General features: G+C 48.9%; 5 protein-coding genes across 5 annotated transcripts; 2 read left to right on the top strand and 3 right to left on the bottom strand.

The window, feature by feature from the left end:
* Positions 1-1495: 1495 nt before the first annotated feature.
* Positions 1496-3714, bottom strand: EI90DRAFT_3063230 (uncharacterized protein). Its single transcript, XM_039060715.1, has 3 exons — positions 3399-3714; positions 2391-3283; positions 1496-2355 (listed from the first exon to the last, which is right to left on the bottom strand). The coding sequence occupies exons 1-3, from the start codon at positions 3704-3706 to the stop codon at positions 1976-1978; spliced, it is 1581 nt and encodes a 526-aa protein (XP_038914676.1). The 5' UTR covers positions 3707-3714; the 3' UTR covers positions 1496-1975.
* Positions 3715-3955: 241 nt separating this feature from the next.
* On the bottom strand, positions 3956-5618 carry EI90DRAFT_3063231 (SURF1 family-domain-containing protein). The gene is made up of 4 exons (XM_039060716.1): positions 5252-5618; positions 4742-5160; positions 4575-4680; positions 3956-4500 (listed from the first exon to the last, which is right to left on the bottom strand). The coding sequence occupies exons 1-4, from the start codon at positions 5374-5376 to the stop codon at positions 4368-4370; spliced, it is 783 nt and encodes a 260-aa protein (XP_038914677.1). The 5' UTR covers positions 5377-5618; the 3' UTR covers positions 3956-4367.
* Positions 5619-6676: 1058 nt separating this feature from the next.
* EI90DRAFT_3155487 (uncharacterized protein) lies at positions 6677-8253 on the bottom strand. Its single transcript, XM_039066001.1, has 4 exons — positions 7893-8253; positions 7424-7830; positions 7261-7366; positions 6677-7196 (listed from the first exon to the last, which is right to left on the bottom strand). The coding sequence occupies exons 1-4, from the start codon at positions 8240-8242 to the stop codon at positions 7058-7060; spliced, it is 1002 nt and encodes a 333-aa protein (XP_038914678.1). The 5' UTR covers positions 8243-8253; the 3' UTR covers positions 6677-7057.
* A 107-nt stretch (positions 8254-8360) lies between these two features.
* EI90DRAFT_3125430 (cytoskeleton assembly control protein) lies at positions 8361-12232 on the top strand (the record flags this gene model as incomplete). The annotated part of the gene is made up of 13 exons (XM_039063827.1): positions 8361-8371; positions 8424-8563; positions 8621-8763; positions 8824-8899; positions 8954-9092; positions 9151-9335; positions 9384-9520; positions 9574-9999; positions 10061-10396; positions 10450-10599; positions 10656-10805; positions 10857-10941; positions 10998-12232. The coding sequence occupies 13 exons, from the start codon at positions 8361-8363 to the stop codon at positions 12230-12232; spliced, it is 3213 nt and encodes a 1070-aa protein (XP_038914679.1).
* A 233-nt stretch (positions 12233-12465) lies between these two features.
* Positions 12466-14274, top strand: EI90DRAFT_1451174 (WD40 repeat-like protein). The gene is made up of 9 exons (XM_039051798.1): positions 12466-12598; positions 12666-12752; positions 12810-13079; positions 13137-13261; positions 13312-13339; positions 13391-13491; positions 13541-13564; positions 13625-13760; positions 13816-14274. Exons 1-9 carry the CDS (start codon positions 12524-12526, stop codon positions 14089-14091), a joined length of 1122 nt encoding a protein of 373 aa, XP_038914680.1. The 5' UTR covers positions 12466-12523; the 3' UTR covers positions 14092-14274.
* The last annotated feature ends 299 nt before the right edge of the window (positions 14275-14573 follow it).

Raw genomic sequence — 14573 nt, forward strand, 5'->3', positions numbered from 1 at the left:
TGCAGTCGATAAAAGATAAGGCCATTTATCGTCATTCACAACTATTATCATGGTAGTTTACAGTAAGGATAACCGTAATTCTTCGAGTGAAATAAGCAATGAGCGGGAAACGGAAACGCACGATCCAAGTGAAAGATGAAGAGCAATTGGCAACCGATGTTGAAAGAGGTGACAAGAGGCAGCGAGGTTGGTGAGCACGGACTGTATACTGTATAGCCAATGTAAGACGAGGCAATTAAGAGTAAGGCAACATGGAGAATGAACCAACAAGCACGCAATTTCAACTTGCAATTTCAATTCTTGCGAGTAGCAACTCGAGGTTTTGGTAGAGGTCCTGGTTTCTGGGATGGACCAGGCTCATTAGACGCTTGCATCTTAGTTTGATGTTCAGCCATGGCAATTGCAGCTGGAGTTTGTTTTTTTTTTTCACCATGGAAGTGGCCGTTTGATTTTGGAATTTGGATCAATTGGGGTGGTGATCAGTGGTGAGAGCATATTCCATACATGTTGGTGTCAGAGCCCCAAGCTGCTCTGGGTCTAGGTTGAGGAATCCAGGGGTGTCAGCGGAGGTGCTGCCTGGAGGATCCAAGTCCATCGCAATAGGAGAACCTGGGAGAGCGGGTTGTGATGTAGACTCCAGCTGAGCAGTGAGGGGAAATGAGAGGGGAAAGTTGCCCCCCTCACTTGCTACTCAAGGAATGATAAAGTCGGTGTACCCAGCAATGCAGGGCCACTCAATATAACACATGCCCTCGCCAGTCCGGGGATGATGTGTCATCAATCTGTACTCCGACAGTTGGCTTGGTCCAGACCCTTTGCTTCAGTTCTCAGCCACGCATTCGTAATGGATGGGGCTTGATTGGACAAAGGGAACACATCAATCAAAGATGTTTTTGGTGCATCGAAGGTTGCAGAAATCAGTAAATGATGGGCAAAATAGAAAACACACCTTCACCCAAAGGATCAGTCACAATATCATTGCCTTCAACTATAGTTGTGGAGATGTAAATAAGACTCTAAGTTGAGGATGCCAAGCGGGGATAAGAAGTCGAAGTTCAATTTCCCACGCCCTTCTAATTTTGGTTCCGAATGGTACTATCCATTGGATGACTCCGGTGACAGTGCAATTCATTCCAAACACTGACCTCCTTCCCGCTCTCTGACATCCACGTCGCTAACTCAAGCGCCGAGCGTCAAAATCCCTGACCTCGACGCTGTTTGCGCGGGCTTCAACAATGTTGGACCATCGTCGATCGGAGTACGGACCAGGTAAGACCAGTATTTAGCGATATATTATGCTACATAATATCCAATGCTGTCCTAACGTGGGTACTTCCATATTCTACAAAAACGGTGGTTACCCCTGTCAAAGGCCGTTGTGCAGAATCCGAGTGACGACCCAGGTTTTTTGCCAACAGGTTTTTTTCCACGGAGTAAAATGTTATAGATAAAATACAGCGATTTAGTAAAAAAAAACTTGGGCTGGCACCGTGTTATTTACCTCCCACTAAGGGTTCTGTTTCCACATACACCAGTCACACTTACGGCTTATGAAATAATCGATCACGCAAAGGGAAAGGAGATAGTAGCTGGCGCCACGCCAGGCGGCACCCACCAGTTACTAGACATGACGAGCGGTCAGGGGATCTTATGGCAAAAACCACGCACAGGGGAGCTTGCAAATTATCCTATGATCATCTCGCGCTGAATCGTTGACTAGAAGAGAAGCAGGCTACCAGAGTTATGTATCCACACATCCCTGGGATACATTTCTTTTCTCGCAGTGGCAGGGTACGCGTGAAATATCCACAGATCAGCAATGATACGAAGGGGAAGGGCTCGGGACGGAGAAGAAAGTAAAACCCAATACAGCCCAATACAAGAAGGAGAGAATATGACCCAATCGTAGGAAAATAGTACGACCCAAAGACCCAAAGAGTTATCTGGTGAAACAAATCGAATCGACTTGGAGCAATCAAGCACCGATACCAGCGGCTCCTACCACTCGCCCGATACTTCCAAATCCGCTCCAGAAAGATGATTTCCCACTTCTATATGGTGGTTGCGAGCGTGGTGGCGGATTTGGAGATGAGCTTGAACGATCACGATACCGTGCACCTGCGATGGTGGCGCTTGATAAAGGAGCAGGGGAGGAGATGGCAGGTCGTCTAGGCAGAGACGACGATACCCCGGACTGCGAAGAGGGAGATGGTTGGGAACGGGACCGGGATTGATCAGACATTGCGGTCGGATCGGGGACTTTGTCCGTGGTCCGAGTCCCAACAGAAGAACTCGGCTGTTTCGCCGATTGCAATGTTGTTCTGGTGTGGGTGTGTACGCTCTCACCCCAACAAGCTGCTGACCCTGGGGATCTAGTCCAAGAGCCGAACCGAATGACGGATCTCTTTCACCTTCCGCTTCTTCGTCTACTTCCTCGATAGTACTCTTTTCCACGAAATTCAGCTCATCATCAACCTCCTCATCGCCCTCTCTAGCAATACCAAGTTGCTTTCTTGTTTCTCCCCGCTCTTCGAGCACTGCGACTTCGTCCACTCTCAGTGAATGCTCCGAGCCTTTCGTAACGTCTTCCCCGCCAAAAATCCTCGCCTCTTCGTCCAGTTGTTTTTGGATGTATGAGTCAAATGACCTCGGAGGCTGAACAGGACCTGGCTTCTCGCCCCTTGATGCAAAATCCTTTTCCCATTGCTCATCTTTGTCCTTCTTTTTCCGCGCACCTGGGCTCCATTTGAGCGGTTCTCCGGGAACTTCCTTCTCGAGGAAATGATCCAGAGTGCGCTCGCAAGAGGTGCAACAGGGACGGAGTGGGGTGAGCTGTGCTTGAGAAGCTTGGGGATGAGAAGAGACGTGGGGGGAGGGTGGCGTTTGTGAAGACACACTAGATGAACGACGACGAAGAGGGAATTTGCTAAATAAGTTGGTGGAAGAAGACGAAGGCGTGGATTGGGTAGGTACAGTTTCGGGGACGCCGCGCGGTGGAGCATCATTGTCATCTGATGGTGTAGAAATAGTAGTGTGACTGCTGTACGGAGTCGATTTGAGGGATTCTCGTAATTCAGCGGCACAAAGCGAGGAACATGAAGCCAAAGGAGGGGTGGCTTCAAATACGACTGGGGGTGGGTGGATCACTGTTGCAGTGGGGTTACTTAATGGGGGTGATGACGCCGACAAATCGTCACTAGAGCAGAACGAATGAAGTCGCCTGCATGGTTTGAGGTTTGAAACGTTACAGGTGTTGGTTGTAGAGAGGGATTTCTTCCTCACACTTGATGGATTCGACGCACATGTCGTGGGGATTGCAAGCCCAAGCCGGCCACAAAAAAGTGAAGTGGATCCATCAGTTTACATTCACCGAGGATATCGCCCGCACGAAAGCTCACCAAGGAAGCTTGAAAGTCATGCACGTCCTAGAGCCAGAAGGCAAACTGGGGTGCTGATGATCGAGCTGCATGACAGCATGATGGCCCCATGTCACTGGCAAAGTTAAAGTTACAGACTTGGTCCGGATCGCAGGTAACCCATTTCCCCTGAGAGCCATGGAAAGCACAGAGGGGGTCTCAGGGATGACGGCGCACTCGCCATAGAAGCGAACATGTTGTTGGAGGTTGCGAGCTTGGGGGGAGTAAGCAGCCGATTCAGACTCGCTACGTCTAAGAGGCTGTCTTTTAGCCCCAGCAGAGATATTCATAATTTTTTGCGTCGTCTGGAAGTGAGAGACGAGGGGTTGAAGCGAGAGAGAGACGAACCCAAAGAGAGGAGAGGTTCCATTTGTAGGAAGGACGATGGCTGCTCAATTCACGTGGTTTCACCCTATTGTAACGGAGTTGGCCGAATGTATTGTGTTTTAATGCGGACTTGCAGGAGGACCCTGTGGAAATAACTTAACTGAATGAATGGCCCCGCAATTTGAATTTTTGATCTTCCATCAAAGGTACAGCCCGTACAACTCCGATTTGAATCAGGGAAAAGAGCGGATGACCTTGGTCAAAGGTAGCTCCGAGCGATCCAACCGGAACATCCTTGGTGAACTTCAAAAAATCAAACAGACTCGAATCGCAAGTGAGAGTATCCTTCGCACGACGTTTTCTGGCTAAGACAGGGTTCTGGCTATCTTGTGATCTGACACCCCTCAAAACCTGGCCTATAGGGGAGGGAAACAAAGAAGGGGGGGTGTCATTTTTTTCCCTGATAAACCAACAATCACATTCAATGCGAAAACGATGCCCGACATTGAATAAGTAGACAGTGCGGGTGTGAATTACTGCAAAAATATACAGCGCGTTCAAGTGGCCGAGACCGACAAAAATGCGAACTCGCAGGTCCGGCATTTTGACTCATGACCGAATCAGCTAGTTGGATTTTGACGCTTGGAAGCGCGCATCATGTCGCGAGAATAGCTTATCAATCTCAGCTCCTCGTCGCCGCCGAAGGGTGCGAACAAGATACCAGAACATCACTGCTGTTGCCACTGACAGTGAATACCTGAAAGAGAACAAGACAACATGTCCGCGTAAGATGCAAAGATTGATAAGGGACGGCATCGGGGAGGCACGCACCAGGTTATTGCATATGTGGCATGCATGTTTCTTAGTTCGATATTGGGCGATCGACCAATCGGTATGCCCTCCGCAAGCATCCGAGAAGCATCGCCAGAACTCCTGTCTGGCAGAAGGAATGGATCAATTGGTCCCAAGCACCGCTTCCAATATCACATATCACTCACAGAACAATGCCTCGATAAGCACAGGCTGCACACCAGCCTCAGATCCCCCTGCATGTGTTGCAAGTGCATTCACATCTGACCAATACCACTCTCCCTTTTCTGGGTTGTTATCAGGTGTGAATTGACCTTTCAATTGGCCTTGCCTCAACAGTCCCACCAGTTCAACTACCTCATTCTCCTTCCCCACACCGGACAGCAACCGTTGCCGAATAGTGGGGTTGTTCCCCAGAAGATCTTTTGAGACGAAGCCTCTGTCAACGAGTATCGTCGATGAATGGTCCCCTCTGATTAAGGGTGTAATGATGTGGTAGCCTAGGACATTTTCGTGGGTCCTGGGACCGAGGAGAATGGAGTGGGCATTGTCCCACACGCCGCTAACGCGCACGCGACGGTACTCAAAGTTGGGTATTTCAAACAAACTATCACCGACCGCCAATGAAATACACATCAGGAACCATCTCGATCCACGAGCGAAGGGAAATAGGGGATCGTGCACAAAGTAACACTTACTTGATATTCCTTGGCAACACCATCGGCTCCCTCGAGAGCTTATCTTCCAAGTCGTCGATCAAGCTTACTTTCCATTTGAGCCTGTTCACTTGCCACGTTCCAAGTCCAAAACACACGATAGGCATGAAGCCCAGTATCACGACAGGAATTGAAGTCCAAAGTCGACGAGAGGGTTTGTGCTTTCGGTGTTCGTGTTTCCATGATTCAGAGTCGCTGTTCTGTGACGAGCAGAACTCGACTGAGGAAAGGAGGGTCCGTTCCATGAGTGGAAGTGGGTAAATGACAGAAGACTTGGAAAACGAAGAGGGGACTTGTAAAGGTGGGTCTTCGTGACACTTGAAGGGATAGAGAAATAACGGATGAAAATTCTGGGCGCCATGGGTCAGCGTGAGAACTCGCACATTCATGACCGTTTGAGGCCACCAGTCACACGCTACACTGGACACTTTCCGAACATGCTTGTAACTCGTCTCTGTCTTTCTCAACTGCGTGACTAGTCGTTGGTATTAAAGGTGTTGATGACCGCCGACGCCTTAATTCTATTTGACCGACACTTGCGCTCAGTCACGTAAGGACGGATCTTGTTGTCCTTCCCTCATTGTACAGCGTGTCTTATTCTTACGTAACACTATCCGATCTCAGCGCGGCCGCTGAAACCAAGCAACCCCCAAAAACTTTGACTTTGCCTGCCTCGCACACACAACCAGCTCGCTTGGGTAGGGAAGATTTTCTCTTTCGCGCCCAATGATAGAAACCGTGAGTTCCATGCGCTGATCTTGACCCCAACTTGTGACTGCGACTGGACGGTCTACATTGGGCGTCAATCCAACAATTTATTGACTTAGGACTCGGTGACCGTCACTTGGCTGAGCTGTGCTAAAACCGTTCCAAACACGGGCAACAAAACCATCCTTCTGCCACCTGTGCGGACTACAGGGCGGATATTTCCATACGGGTGTGTAGATCCGATGGCCAACAGCTCCACATTAATCAGCTGGCAAGTGGCAGCGGGGGGCCTTTCAGGTCGTGATCACATGTATGATGTGGACGGACCGCCGGAACGAGTAGAAATTCTTTCTTCATTATCCTTGCTCGCTGTAGAGTCCCAGGATGTGGCCAGTGAATCTGACGTCACGGATCGCATCATGCGCCGCTTACATTTCTGCTCCGTCGCAAAAAGCGCAGGTTGTTAATCTTTTTTTGATTTGGAATCTCGAGGATTGTGAACATATACATAGGTGATCTGTCCCTGGCCGATTTTGGAATGTAATTGCCTTTTTTGGGGCCCTTCAGGCCCAGTCTACCAACGGAGAGTACCTGTCGACTGGGGTTGATATGTCTGTCTCAGCAGAAGCTAATGTCAAGCTATGGTCATCGTAGCTGAGCTTCCCTCCGCACAATCGTTATACAGCAACTATTCACACGCTCGAGCTATGATTAGATAGTGAACCTTGGCCGGCGGGGTGTCCGATAAATGACTGAGATGTATACACATGTTCCTGTTCTAATACATAACTCAAAACCAATCTTTTATGATACAGAACATCCAGTAATAGGTTGGAAGGTTGGAAGATATATATATCTTCGTGCACTCGTCGACGCCAAGCAAGTTGAGTATGAAGTGTGCATGGCGGTAATTCTTAGACGTGGGCGCGGGGTGGCTAGTTTTTGGGCATGTTTGCTTGGGGTAGATCGCGATTCGCGAAAGATATCCGAGCCAATGCGGGGAATGAAAAGAATTTGGATCCCTTCTATGTGGACCTCATCCTTGATGGTGATTCTAGTCTAAGTGGTGGCTTCCCACAACTACATATGACCAGATCCCGCCGTATGAGAATGACCATCACGATGCAAAAACATTGCTCGGACTTCTGTCAGTTTTGGGCATCGCAGTTGACGAACGAGGTACCACATCATGACAGTCGATATGGCAGATAAGGAGTACCTATCCATCGCAAAGGGTCTTATCAAAACGGGGGCGGTAAGGGAAGACTTGAGAACTCCCTTACCATATGACTGCATATGATTGATGTGCGTTGCTTAACTCGATGCGTGGCGAACCGGCGATAGGTGCACCTTCTGAGAGTAACTGCGTCACCTTACGCGACTGTCCATCTAGACCATTCATTCATTAAAAAGTTTCTTCGCCCTTGCCACTGAAGGATGACCCACCAAACAATGCCTCCACCAGCACTGGTTGAACCCCTGCCTGGGCGCCCCCAGCACTAGCCGCCAGGGCACTCACATCAGCCCAATACCACTCCCCCTTTTCTGGATGATTATCGGGAGTGAAAACCCCTTTTTTCTGGCCTTGCCTTAGTAATCCAAGCACCTCCACTCCTTGGCTAGCAGCCGCCAGGCGTTGCAAGGCGGTTGGATCATGATTGACGAATTCCTTTGAGACAAAGCCCCTGTCTACAAGGATTGTAGAAGCCTTCTCGCCTCGAATCAAAGGCGTGATGACATGGTATCCGGCGACATTGCCGAGGGTTCGGGGTCCAAGAAGGATTGAGCGTGCATGATCCCAGACGCCTTCAACTCGGACCCTCCGGTATTCAAAGTTCGGTACTTCAAATAGACTGAATTTTCGCGTATAAGAACCAACTCTCCGTGTAAAATCCAGGCTCGACATGGCGCTCACTTTACATTCTTTGGAAGGTCCATAGGCTCTCGTCGTATTTTATCATTTGCGTCATCGATAAGGCTAGCTTTGTAGTAAAACTTCTCCATTTCCCATGTCCCAAGCCCAAAAAATCCAACAGGGATGGTGACCAAAAGGATCGTAACAGGAATTCGCAATGGCCAGGGCACAAGCTCCCTGAATCGCGCCAACAGCGGCCTGATCCTCTTGTCATGAAGAAGACCATCTGGACATTCAGAGGAAAAAGACCGTAAGGTAACGAATGGTGTAGGACTCAAACGGCATATTTGAGAGTTTGGAGGACATCTAACTGTCAAAATAGAGCGAAGCTGAAGGAGGGGAGATTTCATGATTATCGTGGGAAGAAACGGTATTTGCCATCCACGCCCGAGCTTGCGGAAAGTAAGCATCGCCCGCAAGCGCAGTTAGTCGATTCGCAAAATACCAACTTTCGCTTCATAGGCATCCATGTCACTGCCGTTCGTTATATCCCTCATTTATTCCTTCGTTATGGTTGATAAAGCGTCGTAGGTGGACTACACGAGAAAGGGACGATGTTCATTACCCAACTCGGCCAGTTGACAAGGAAAAGGCGGAGGCTGAATTAACGATCAATATAAAGAAAGCCACCAATTCCGACGAAACTGCTCCAAAGGCTAAGCATGTCCGAAGTATATCTCCCCTCGCTTCGCCTCTTGACACCGAAATACTCATGTGTCCGTGACCAGAATGCATCGTCTATACATGGGATTATCATTCTTCACTTTCGATTTGGTCAGGCTTGCGTGTGCAGCCGATCCTCTCAGACGAGGTTCAAACGTACAAAGCACTCATTACTGTGCACAAAGTCCTGCAGGAGGGACACCCAGTTGTTCGTACACCTACCTTTAGGCCACAATTTTAGGCGCGATCGCTTATTAGTATATATTAGTCTCTTAAGGAGGGCCAGAATCAGACCGGCTGGCTAGAAACATGTGCCAGAACGGTTGGGAACGAAAGTGGACGTGGTTAGTTTGTCGTGACTATCAATTTACTTGCCCCGTTTTTTACATTTTCGTCAGGCTACGTCCCTCTGATACGCGCATACGTGTCCTTCATTCTTGCTAAGCTGAGGTTCCATCGACACCACCCCGAGTTCAATGGGTTGTTCGAATACGAGGAGTACATCTCACTAAAGAACATCGACGATCCCAACGAAGGGTGAGCCCTATACCTTCAAATGAGAGCATCCCATGCAGGACTAATATGCGCATTAAAGGTACGAAACAATAACCGATCTGATGAATCTTCAAGACCAAATCGAATCATTTCAAAAGCTCATCTTCGCGCACTTCCGAGGCACTTCCAATAATGAGTGCAGAATATCATCACTTGTCCCGCTAGTTAAAGAGAGCTATGGTATCTATCGTTTCATTACGAGTATGATGCGTGCTATGCATCGAAGTAAGTCGGCACTAAATAGGAATAGGAATGTGATTGACATTGGTACAGGGTTAAATGACATGGACGCTCTGGATCCCCTTCGTCAGCGTTTTAACCAACAACACCACAACCTTCGTAAATTCTATTATGAATGTTCCAACCTTAAATACCTCACCTCTCTCATCAACGTCCCAAAACTCGGGCAGGTATGTGAGCCAAATTTGTATCATCCTATCGCCTTTTCAATGAGCATGTTTAGGAGCCACCGAGTCTTACCGACAGCGGATCAGCTCCCGATCTTCCCAAACGCCCAACAACGGTTGTACCAAAGGATCCCTCCCCACCACCAGCTGCTCCAACTCCACCTGTCGCTGATGCGGCGATGATTGCCGAGCAGGCACGAATGTTTAAGGAGTATGAAGATAAGCAAAGGGCTCTTATTGCTGGTCGTGAGGCCGAAGAACGTGCTAGGCGAGAACAGGAGACCGAACTTCAGCGGCAATTCGAGCAAGCGCAACGTGAACAGGCAGAAAAGGAACGGTTGGCACAAGAGAGGTTGTTGCAGGAGCACATGGTGCAGCAATATAACAGTCATGTTGGAAGACAGCAAGAGTTAGAGAGGGAAATACTTCTTATGAGAGGACAATATGAGAGGGACCAATTACTGCTGCAACAGTATGATCAGGTGTGTGTACTTAAGTTGTTCCTCAACCTCTGCATTTTTCTCTTACGTGGTTGCTTGACAGAGAGTGAAAGTGCTCGAGACTGAGCTTCAAGCTGTTGGGGCGAATATCAATTCACAGATTGCCTCTAAGGACGAACTCATTAAGCAATTACAGGATCAAGTTACCCTTTGGCGCAACAAGTACGAGGCATTAGCCAAACTGTACAGTCAACTTCGAACGGAGCATCTAGACATGTTGTCCAAATTTAAGAACCTGCAGCTTAAGGCGAACTCGGCGCAGGAGGCAATAGACCGGATGGAAAGGATGGAACGGGATGTCAAAGCAAAGAACCTGGAGCTCGCTGATATGATTCGAGAACGCGATCGTGCGAGGTTCGAAGTTGACCGGCAGAAGTCGGTGCGCTTCGGGATGCTGCTTTGCCTTGGTTGACCGCTTACTATCAACGTTAGAGCCATAAAGAGGAGGTGGAAAGACTGCGCCGTGAGCTCTCTTTTGCGAATGAGCGTGCGGACGACGCTACTCGCAACAAATCGTCCGAAGTCTCCAGCATGATGGCAAGGTATAACCGACAGCTAAATGAACTGGAAGATTCGTTACGGGTGCATCCTTTCCATCTGAATTTGAACCCTTTTTATTGACGCGCCTTCAAAATTAGTCCAAGCAAATCCAGATTGATGATCTTCTAGCCAAGATCGATAGGCATGCCGACGAGTTAGAGCACCTGCGCGAGGAGAAGGACCAAGAAATCGCCATCATTCAAGAAGGAATGGACAGTACAATCCGACAACTTGCCGAAACCCAGCAGGTGAGCCTAGAGTGACTAGGGTGGGGATCGTCGTCCTAATTTGATCCGCAGTCTCAAGGCCTAGTTGATCAGGCGACAAATGCACAGATCGATACCCTCATCCTGGATAATCGCAAGAAGCTCAATCAGATAATTGGTGTGTATTGGCGAATTAGGCTTCCACTGCTCTAGTTGTTTACCATCTCTTTTTAGATTCCATCTTGCAAGCCTGTGTACAGAAAGTGGATGACGCTATTTATGAACTGGAGTCACCTACCTCTGCAGGGAACCAAAATTCAACACCAGAATACACGTTGTCCATGATCGAAAAAACCTCCAACAATGCCACAGAGTTCGCTACGACATACGTACTCTACCTTAACGGCGAGGAAGGCGGGGACCATGTTGATGTGATCAAGGGCGCAAACGAGCTCGCGCAGTCTATTTCCGACGTGCTTATCAATACCAAAGGCATTACGCGTCTGGCCAGTGATGACAATGGCATCGACAAACTTGTCAATGTGGCCAAAGCGGCCGGTGACGTTGGCCTTAGGATGTTCCTAAACCTGCAGTCTTACAAGATGGACCTTGTTCGGATGCCGCAGCGGGAAGAGATTGTTGCACGCAACAGTGCGGAGATTCGCGCAGCTTTGGGGAAACTGTCTGAGACTGTTGACGCCTTGATACCTAAGGGCACAAGAGGCACATCTCTTGCTAAGTCGAACGGCGACATTGGTGACATCGTGGAACGGGAGATGCTCAATGCTGCTCACGCGATCGCACTTGCGACCGAGCGGCTACAGCAGTTGATCGATCGACCTCGAGACTCTTCAAGACACCAAAAAATGGATGTCAAAGTGCACGATGCAATCCTCGCAGCGGCCTTGGCTATTACCGGTGCCATCGGCCGGCTTATTCAAGCTGCTACTGAGTCTCAAAAAGAGATTGTCGCTGCCGGTCGCGGGTCTAGCTCAGCACAGCAATTCTACAAACGAAACAACCGATGGACAGAGGGTCTCATCAGTGCCGCCAAGGCTGTCGCATTCGCCACCAACCTGCTTATCGAGAGCGCGGATGGTGTGTTGTCGGGAACGCATTCTTTGGAACAACTGATCGTCGCTTCGAATGAGGTTGCCGCCGCTACTGCCCAATTGGTTGCCGCCTCCCGTGTGAAGGCATCCTTCATGTCAAAAACCCAGGACAAGTTGGAGGCAGCGGCCAAAGCCGTGACGGATGCTTGCAAGACCCTTGTCAGACAAGTCAAGGAAATATCCGTACGCGAGATAGAGGCGGAGGAGCCCTTGGAATTTAGTGGTGCGCATGAGTTCAAGGTTAGGGAAATGGAGCAGCAAGTGGAGATTCTCAAGCTTGAGAAGGCGCTCGGGGCCGCAAGACATAAACTGGGTCAGATGAGACGAGCCGGGTATCATACAGATGAAACGGATTGAAGGGTCTTTCAGATTTTGCGATATTCACCCCCCTAGCCATAGTATACCAAAGGACTCTTTACAATGTAAGGCAATCTTAGGATAGCACACTCGATCCTGGACCGTTGCGCTCGGTCCGTTAGGTGCCAGCGGCTAGGATGGATGCACATTGCGATGGAAGATGGTCTCCGCTCACACGCGACTTCATAGGAGGTTGCGCTTGTTTGGAAGTCAGTGGCTGATTCCTGCTAATTGATCCGTCACGTGTATCCTGACCAAATAAATTTGACTCCATCCTCGAAGTCACTGTAAATGTCGTTCTTTGGCGGCTCGAACGCGGCAACTGCAACAGCCTCGGCCTCAAATACTGATGCGAAGGATATAGATGTAAGTGACACGTTCTCAGAAACGGAAAATGGCCCATTCAAGTCCTTCGTTGGGCGTGTTGTGCTAGGTGCCAAACCCCCCGGATGACTCCATCTCACGCGTAGCGTTTTGTCCAACGGCGGATGTGTTATCAGTGTCTAGCTGGAATGGGGAGGTTTGTTCGTCTAAATATCCTCTCACTGCTTCCGCTCATTTCCTCACATTCCATTAGGTCCGTTTATATGACATATCACCATCGAATGGCCAATCCGCTCCAAAAGCCATGTACAAGCACGACGGGCCTGTCCTTGATCTTTGCTGGTCAAAAGATGGCTCCAAACTGTTCAGTGGAAGCGCAGACAAGTCTGCAAAAGCGTTCGACATGACCACGGGCCAGGGCAGCCAAGTCGCAGCACACGACGCTCCCGTAAGCGCCCTCAGATGGGTGGAGGCGCCTACGGGTGGCGTTCTTGCGACCGCTAGCTATGACAAATCCTTGCGCGTGAGGGGAACTTTCCCAAGCTTTGAAGCAGTGCCCATGACATCCCCATTTCAACAGTATTGGGATCTGAAAAGCCCCACTCCTGTTTCTACGGTTGCTCTCCCAGAGCGATGTTACTCCATGGATGTTGTATATCCATTAATGGTGATAGGCACGGCGGAGAAGCATATCTGCGTCATCAAGCATGTATTATGATAGTTGTGTTCGGGCCCGTGCTAACGACCTTTATTAGTTTAACCAATCCGACCACTATTTTCAAGGTTAGTACGGTTCCTCTACACACTAGTGAGAGGCTAAGTCAGTCCATCAAGACCATGACGTCGCCTCTGAAATGGCAGACCCGTGTCGTATCCTGTTTCCCAAGCGGCAATGGATTTGCCATTGGTTCTATCGAGGGACGTGTCGCGATACAGTAGGTGGTTATTTTCTCTAGGGATCTTATTAAGTCACGTCGTCCTTAGATACGTGGAGGATAAAGATACAACGTATGTCCAACACTAAAACATTTCGAGCTTGCCGCCAGCTAGAACTTATTGTTTTCCAAGGCTTAACTTCTCGTTTCGCTGTCATCGTAAAGATTTAAGCCCAACACAAAAAGACACCTCTCTTGTCTACGCTATCAATGCTATCACCTTTCATCCTCAGCACGGGACATTTGCGACTAGTGGTGGTGATGGTACGGTGAGTCTTGTCCACCTTCAATGGAATTTATTGCATGATTAAATTCTGTTTGCAGACCTCGTTCTGGGACAAAGACAGTAAAACACGATTAAAAACCTTCGATCCTGCCAGCGGTCCCGTTGTGAGTAACACTATCTCGACCCTTTACTTCGACCTCAGTGATTTCTTGCTTCAGGTTTCTTCCTCTTTTGATCGCTCAGGAACCATTTTTGCTTATGCCGTCGCCTACGATTGGTACAAGGGCTACAGTGGTATGGTTGCAAACCATCCCAACCAGATCTTTCTACACGCTTGTAAGGATGAGGAGATCAAGAAACGACCAAAGAAGTAAATTTAGTTTTCATGCCGCACGTGGAATTATACCGGCAATTGCCCTTCTACTCCCGCATTGTTTGATTATCATTTGACGTCACAGCCCTTACATTACCTGCACAGCAGTGTCACTCCCTCCCGTAATTACGTTTTTTGTCCCACTTTTTGCTTACGTGTTTGTATTTCCTTTCTGAGTTGCATGACCTCATGTTGATTACATGTTTATAGCTGGTGGACGCCACCTTCCCGCCATTCATTCAGTCTCGCAAATCTCCCAATTGTCTTCTCAGAAATCGGGGAGTGTAGCATGGTACTGAGAGCAAAACGACCTCCACACACACTGGGGAGAGAAGAAGAGGATGATGACGCGAAATTTCTTTATCGTTTATTTTTTACTGCTGTCGCCGGCCAACCGCGGCGCACTGTGCGTACCATTATAGAATGAGCCGCAGTAGAGGAGGAGTGAAGTAGAGTAGAAATGAGCGACACAAAGAGGACAGA

This window comes from Cantharellus anzutake (genome assembly GCF_015039405.1).
Source record: "Cantharellus anzutake strain C23 chromosome Unknown EI90scaffold_32, whole genome shotgun sequence".
NCBI lineage: Eukaryota > Fungi > Basidiomycota > Agaricomycetes > Cantharellales > Hydnaceae > Cantharellus > Cantharellus anzutake.

Bases quoted from the DNA above. Each gene is read 5' to 3' on its own strand.
- EI90DRAFT_3063230 (XM_039060715.1), bottom strand. From the start codon at position 3,706: ATGAATATCTCTGCTGGGGCTAAAAGACAGCCTCTTAGACGTAGCGAG. The intron at 3,284-3,398 runs GTGAGCTTTCGT...GAATCCATCAAG, and splicing joins ATGACTTTCAAGCTTCCTTG to TGTGAGGAAGAAATCCCTCT. The intron at 2,356-2,390 runs GTTCGGCTCTTG...CAGGGTCAGCAG, and splicing joins TGAAAGAGATCCGTCATTCG to CTTGTTGGGGTGAGAGCGTA.
- EI90DRAFT_3155487 (XM_039066001.1), bottom strand. From the start codon at position 8,242: ATGAAATCTCCCCTCCTTCAGCTTCGCTCTATTTTGACAGTTAGATGT. The intron at 7,367-7,423 runs GTGGGTCATCCT...TGAATGGTCTAG, and splicing joins GCTGGTGGAGGCATTGTTTG to ATGGACAGTCGCGTAAGGTG. The intron at 7,197-7,260 runs GTAAGGGAGTTC...TGCGATGGATAG, and splicing joins CAATCATATGCAGTCATATG to GTACTCCTTATCTGCCATAT.
- EI90DRAFT_1451174 (XM_039051798.1), top strand. From the start codon at position 12,524: ATGTCGTTCTTTGGCGGCTCGAACGCGGCAACTGCAACAGCCTCGGCC. The intron at 13,340-13,390 runs GTTAGTACGGTT...CAGTCCATCAAG, and splicing joins ATCCGACCACTATTTTCAAG to ACCATGACGTCGCCTCTGAA. The intron at 13,761-13,815 runs GTGAGTCTTGTC...TTCTGTTTGCAG, and splicing joins CTAGTGGTGGTGATGGTACG to ACCTCGTTCTGGGACAAAGA.
- EI90DRAFT_3063231 (XM_039060716.1), bottom strand. From the start codon at position 5,376: ATGCCTATCGTGTGTTTTGGACTTGGAACGTGGCAAGTGAACAGGCTC. The intron at 4,681-4,741 runs GTGAGTGATATG...TCCTTCTGCCAG, and splicing joins GCTTATCGAGGCATTGTTCT to ACAGGAGTTCTGGCGATGCT. The intron at 4,501-4,574 runs GTGCGTGCCTCC...GTTCTCTTTCAG, and splicing joins GCCACATATGCAATAACCTG to GTATTCACTGTCAGTGGCAA.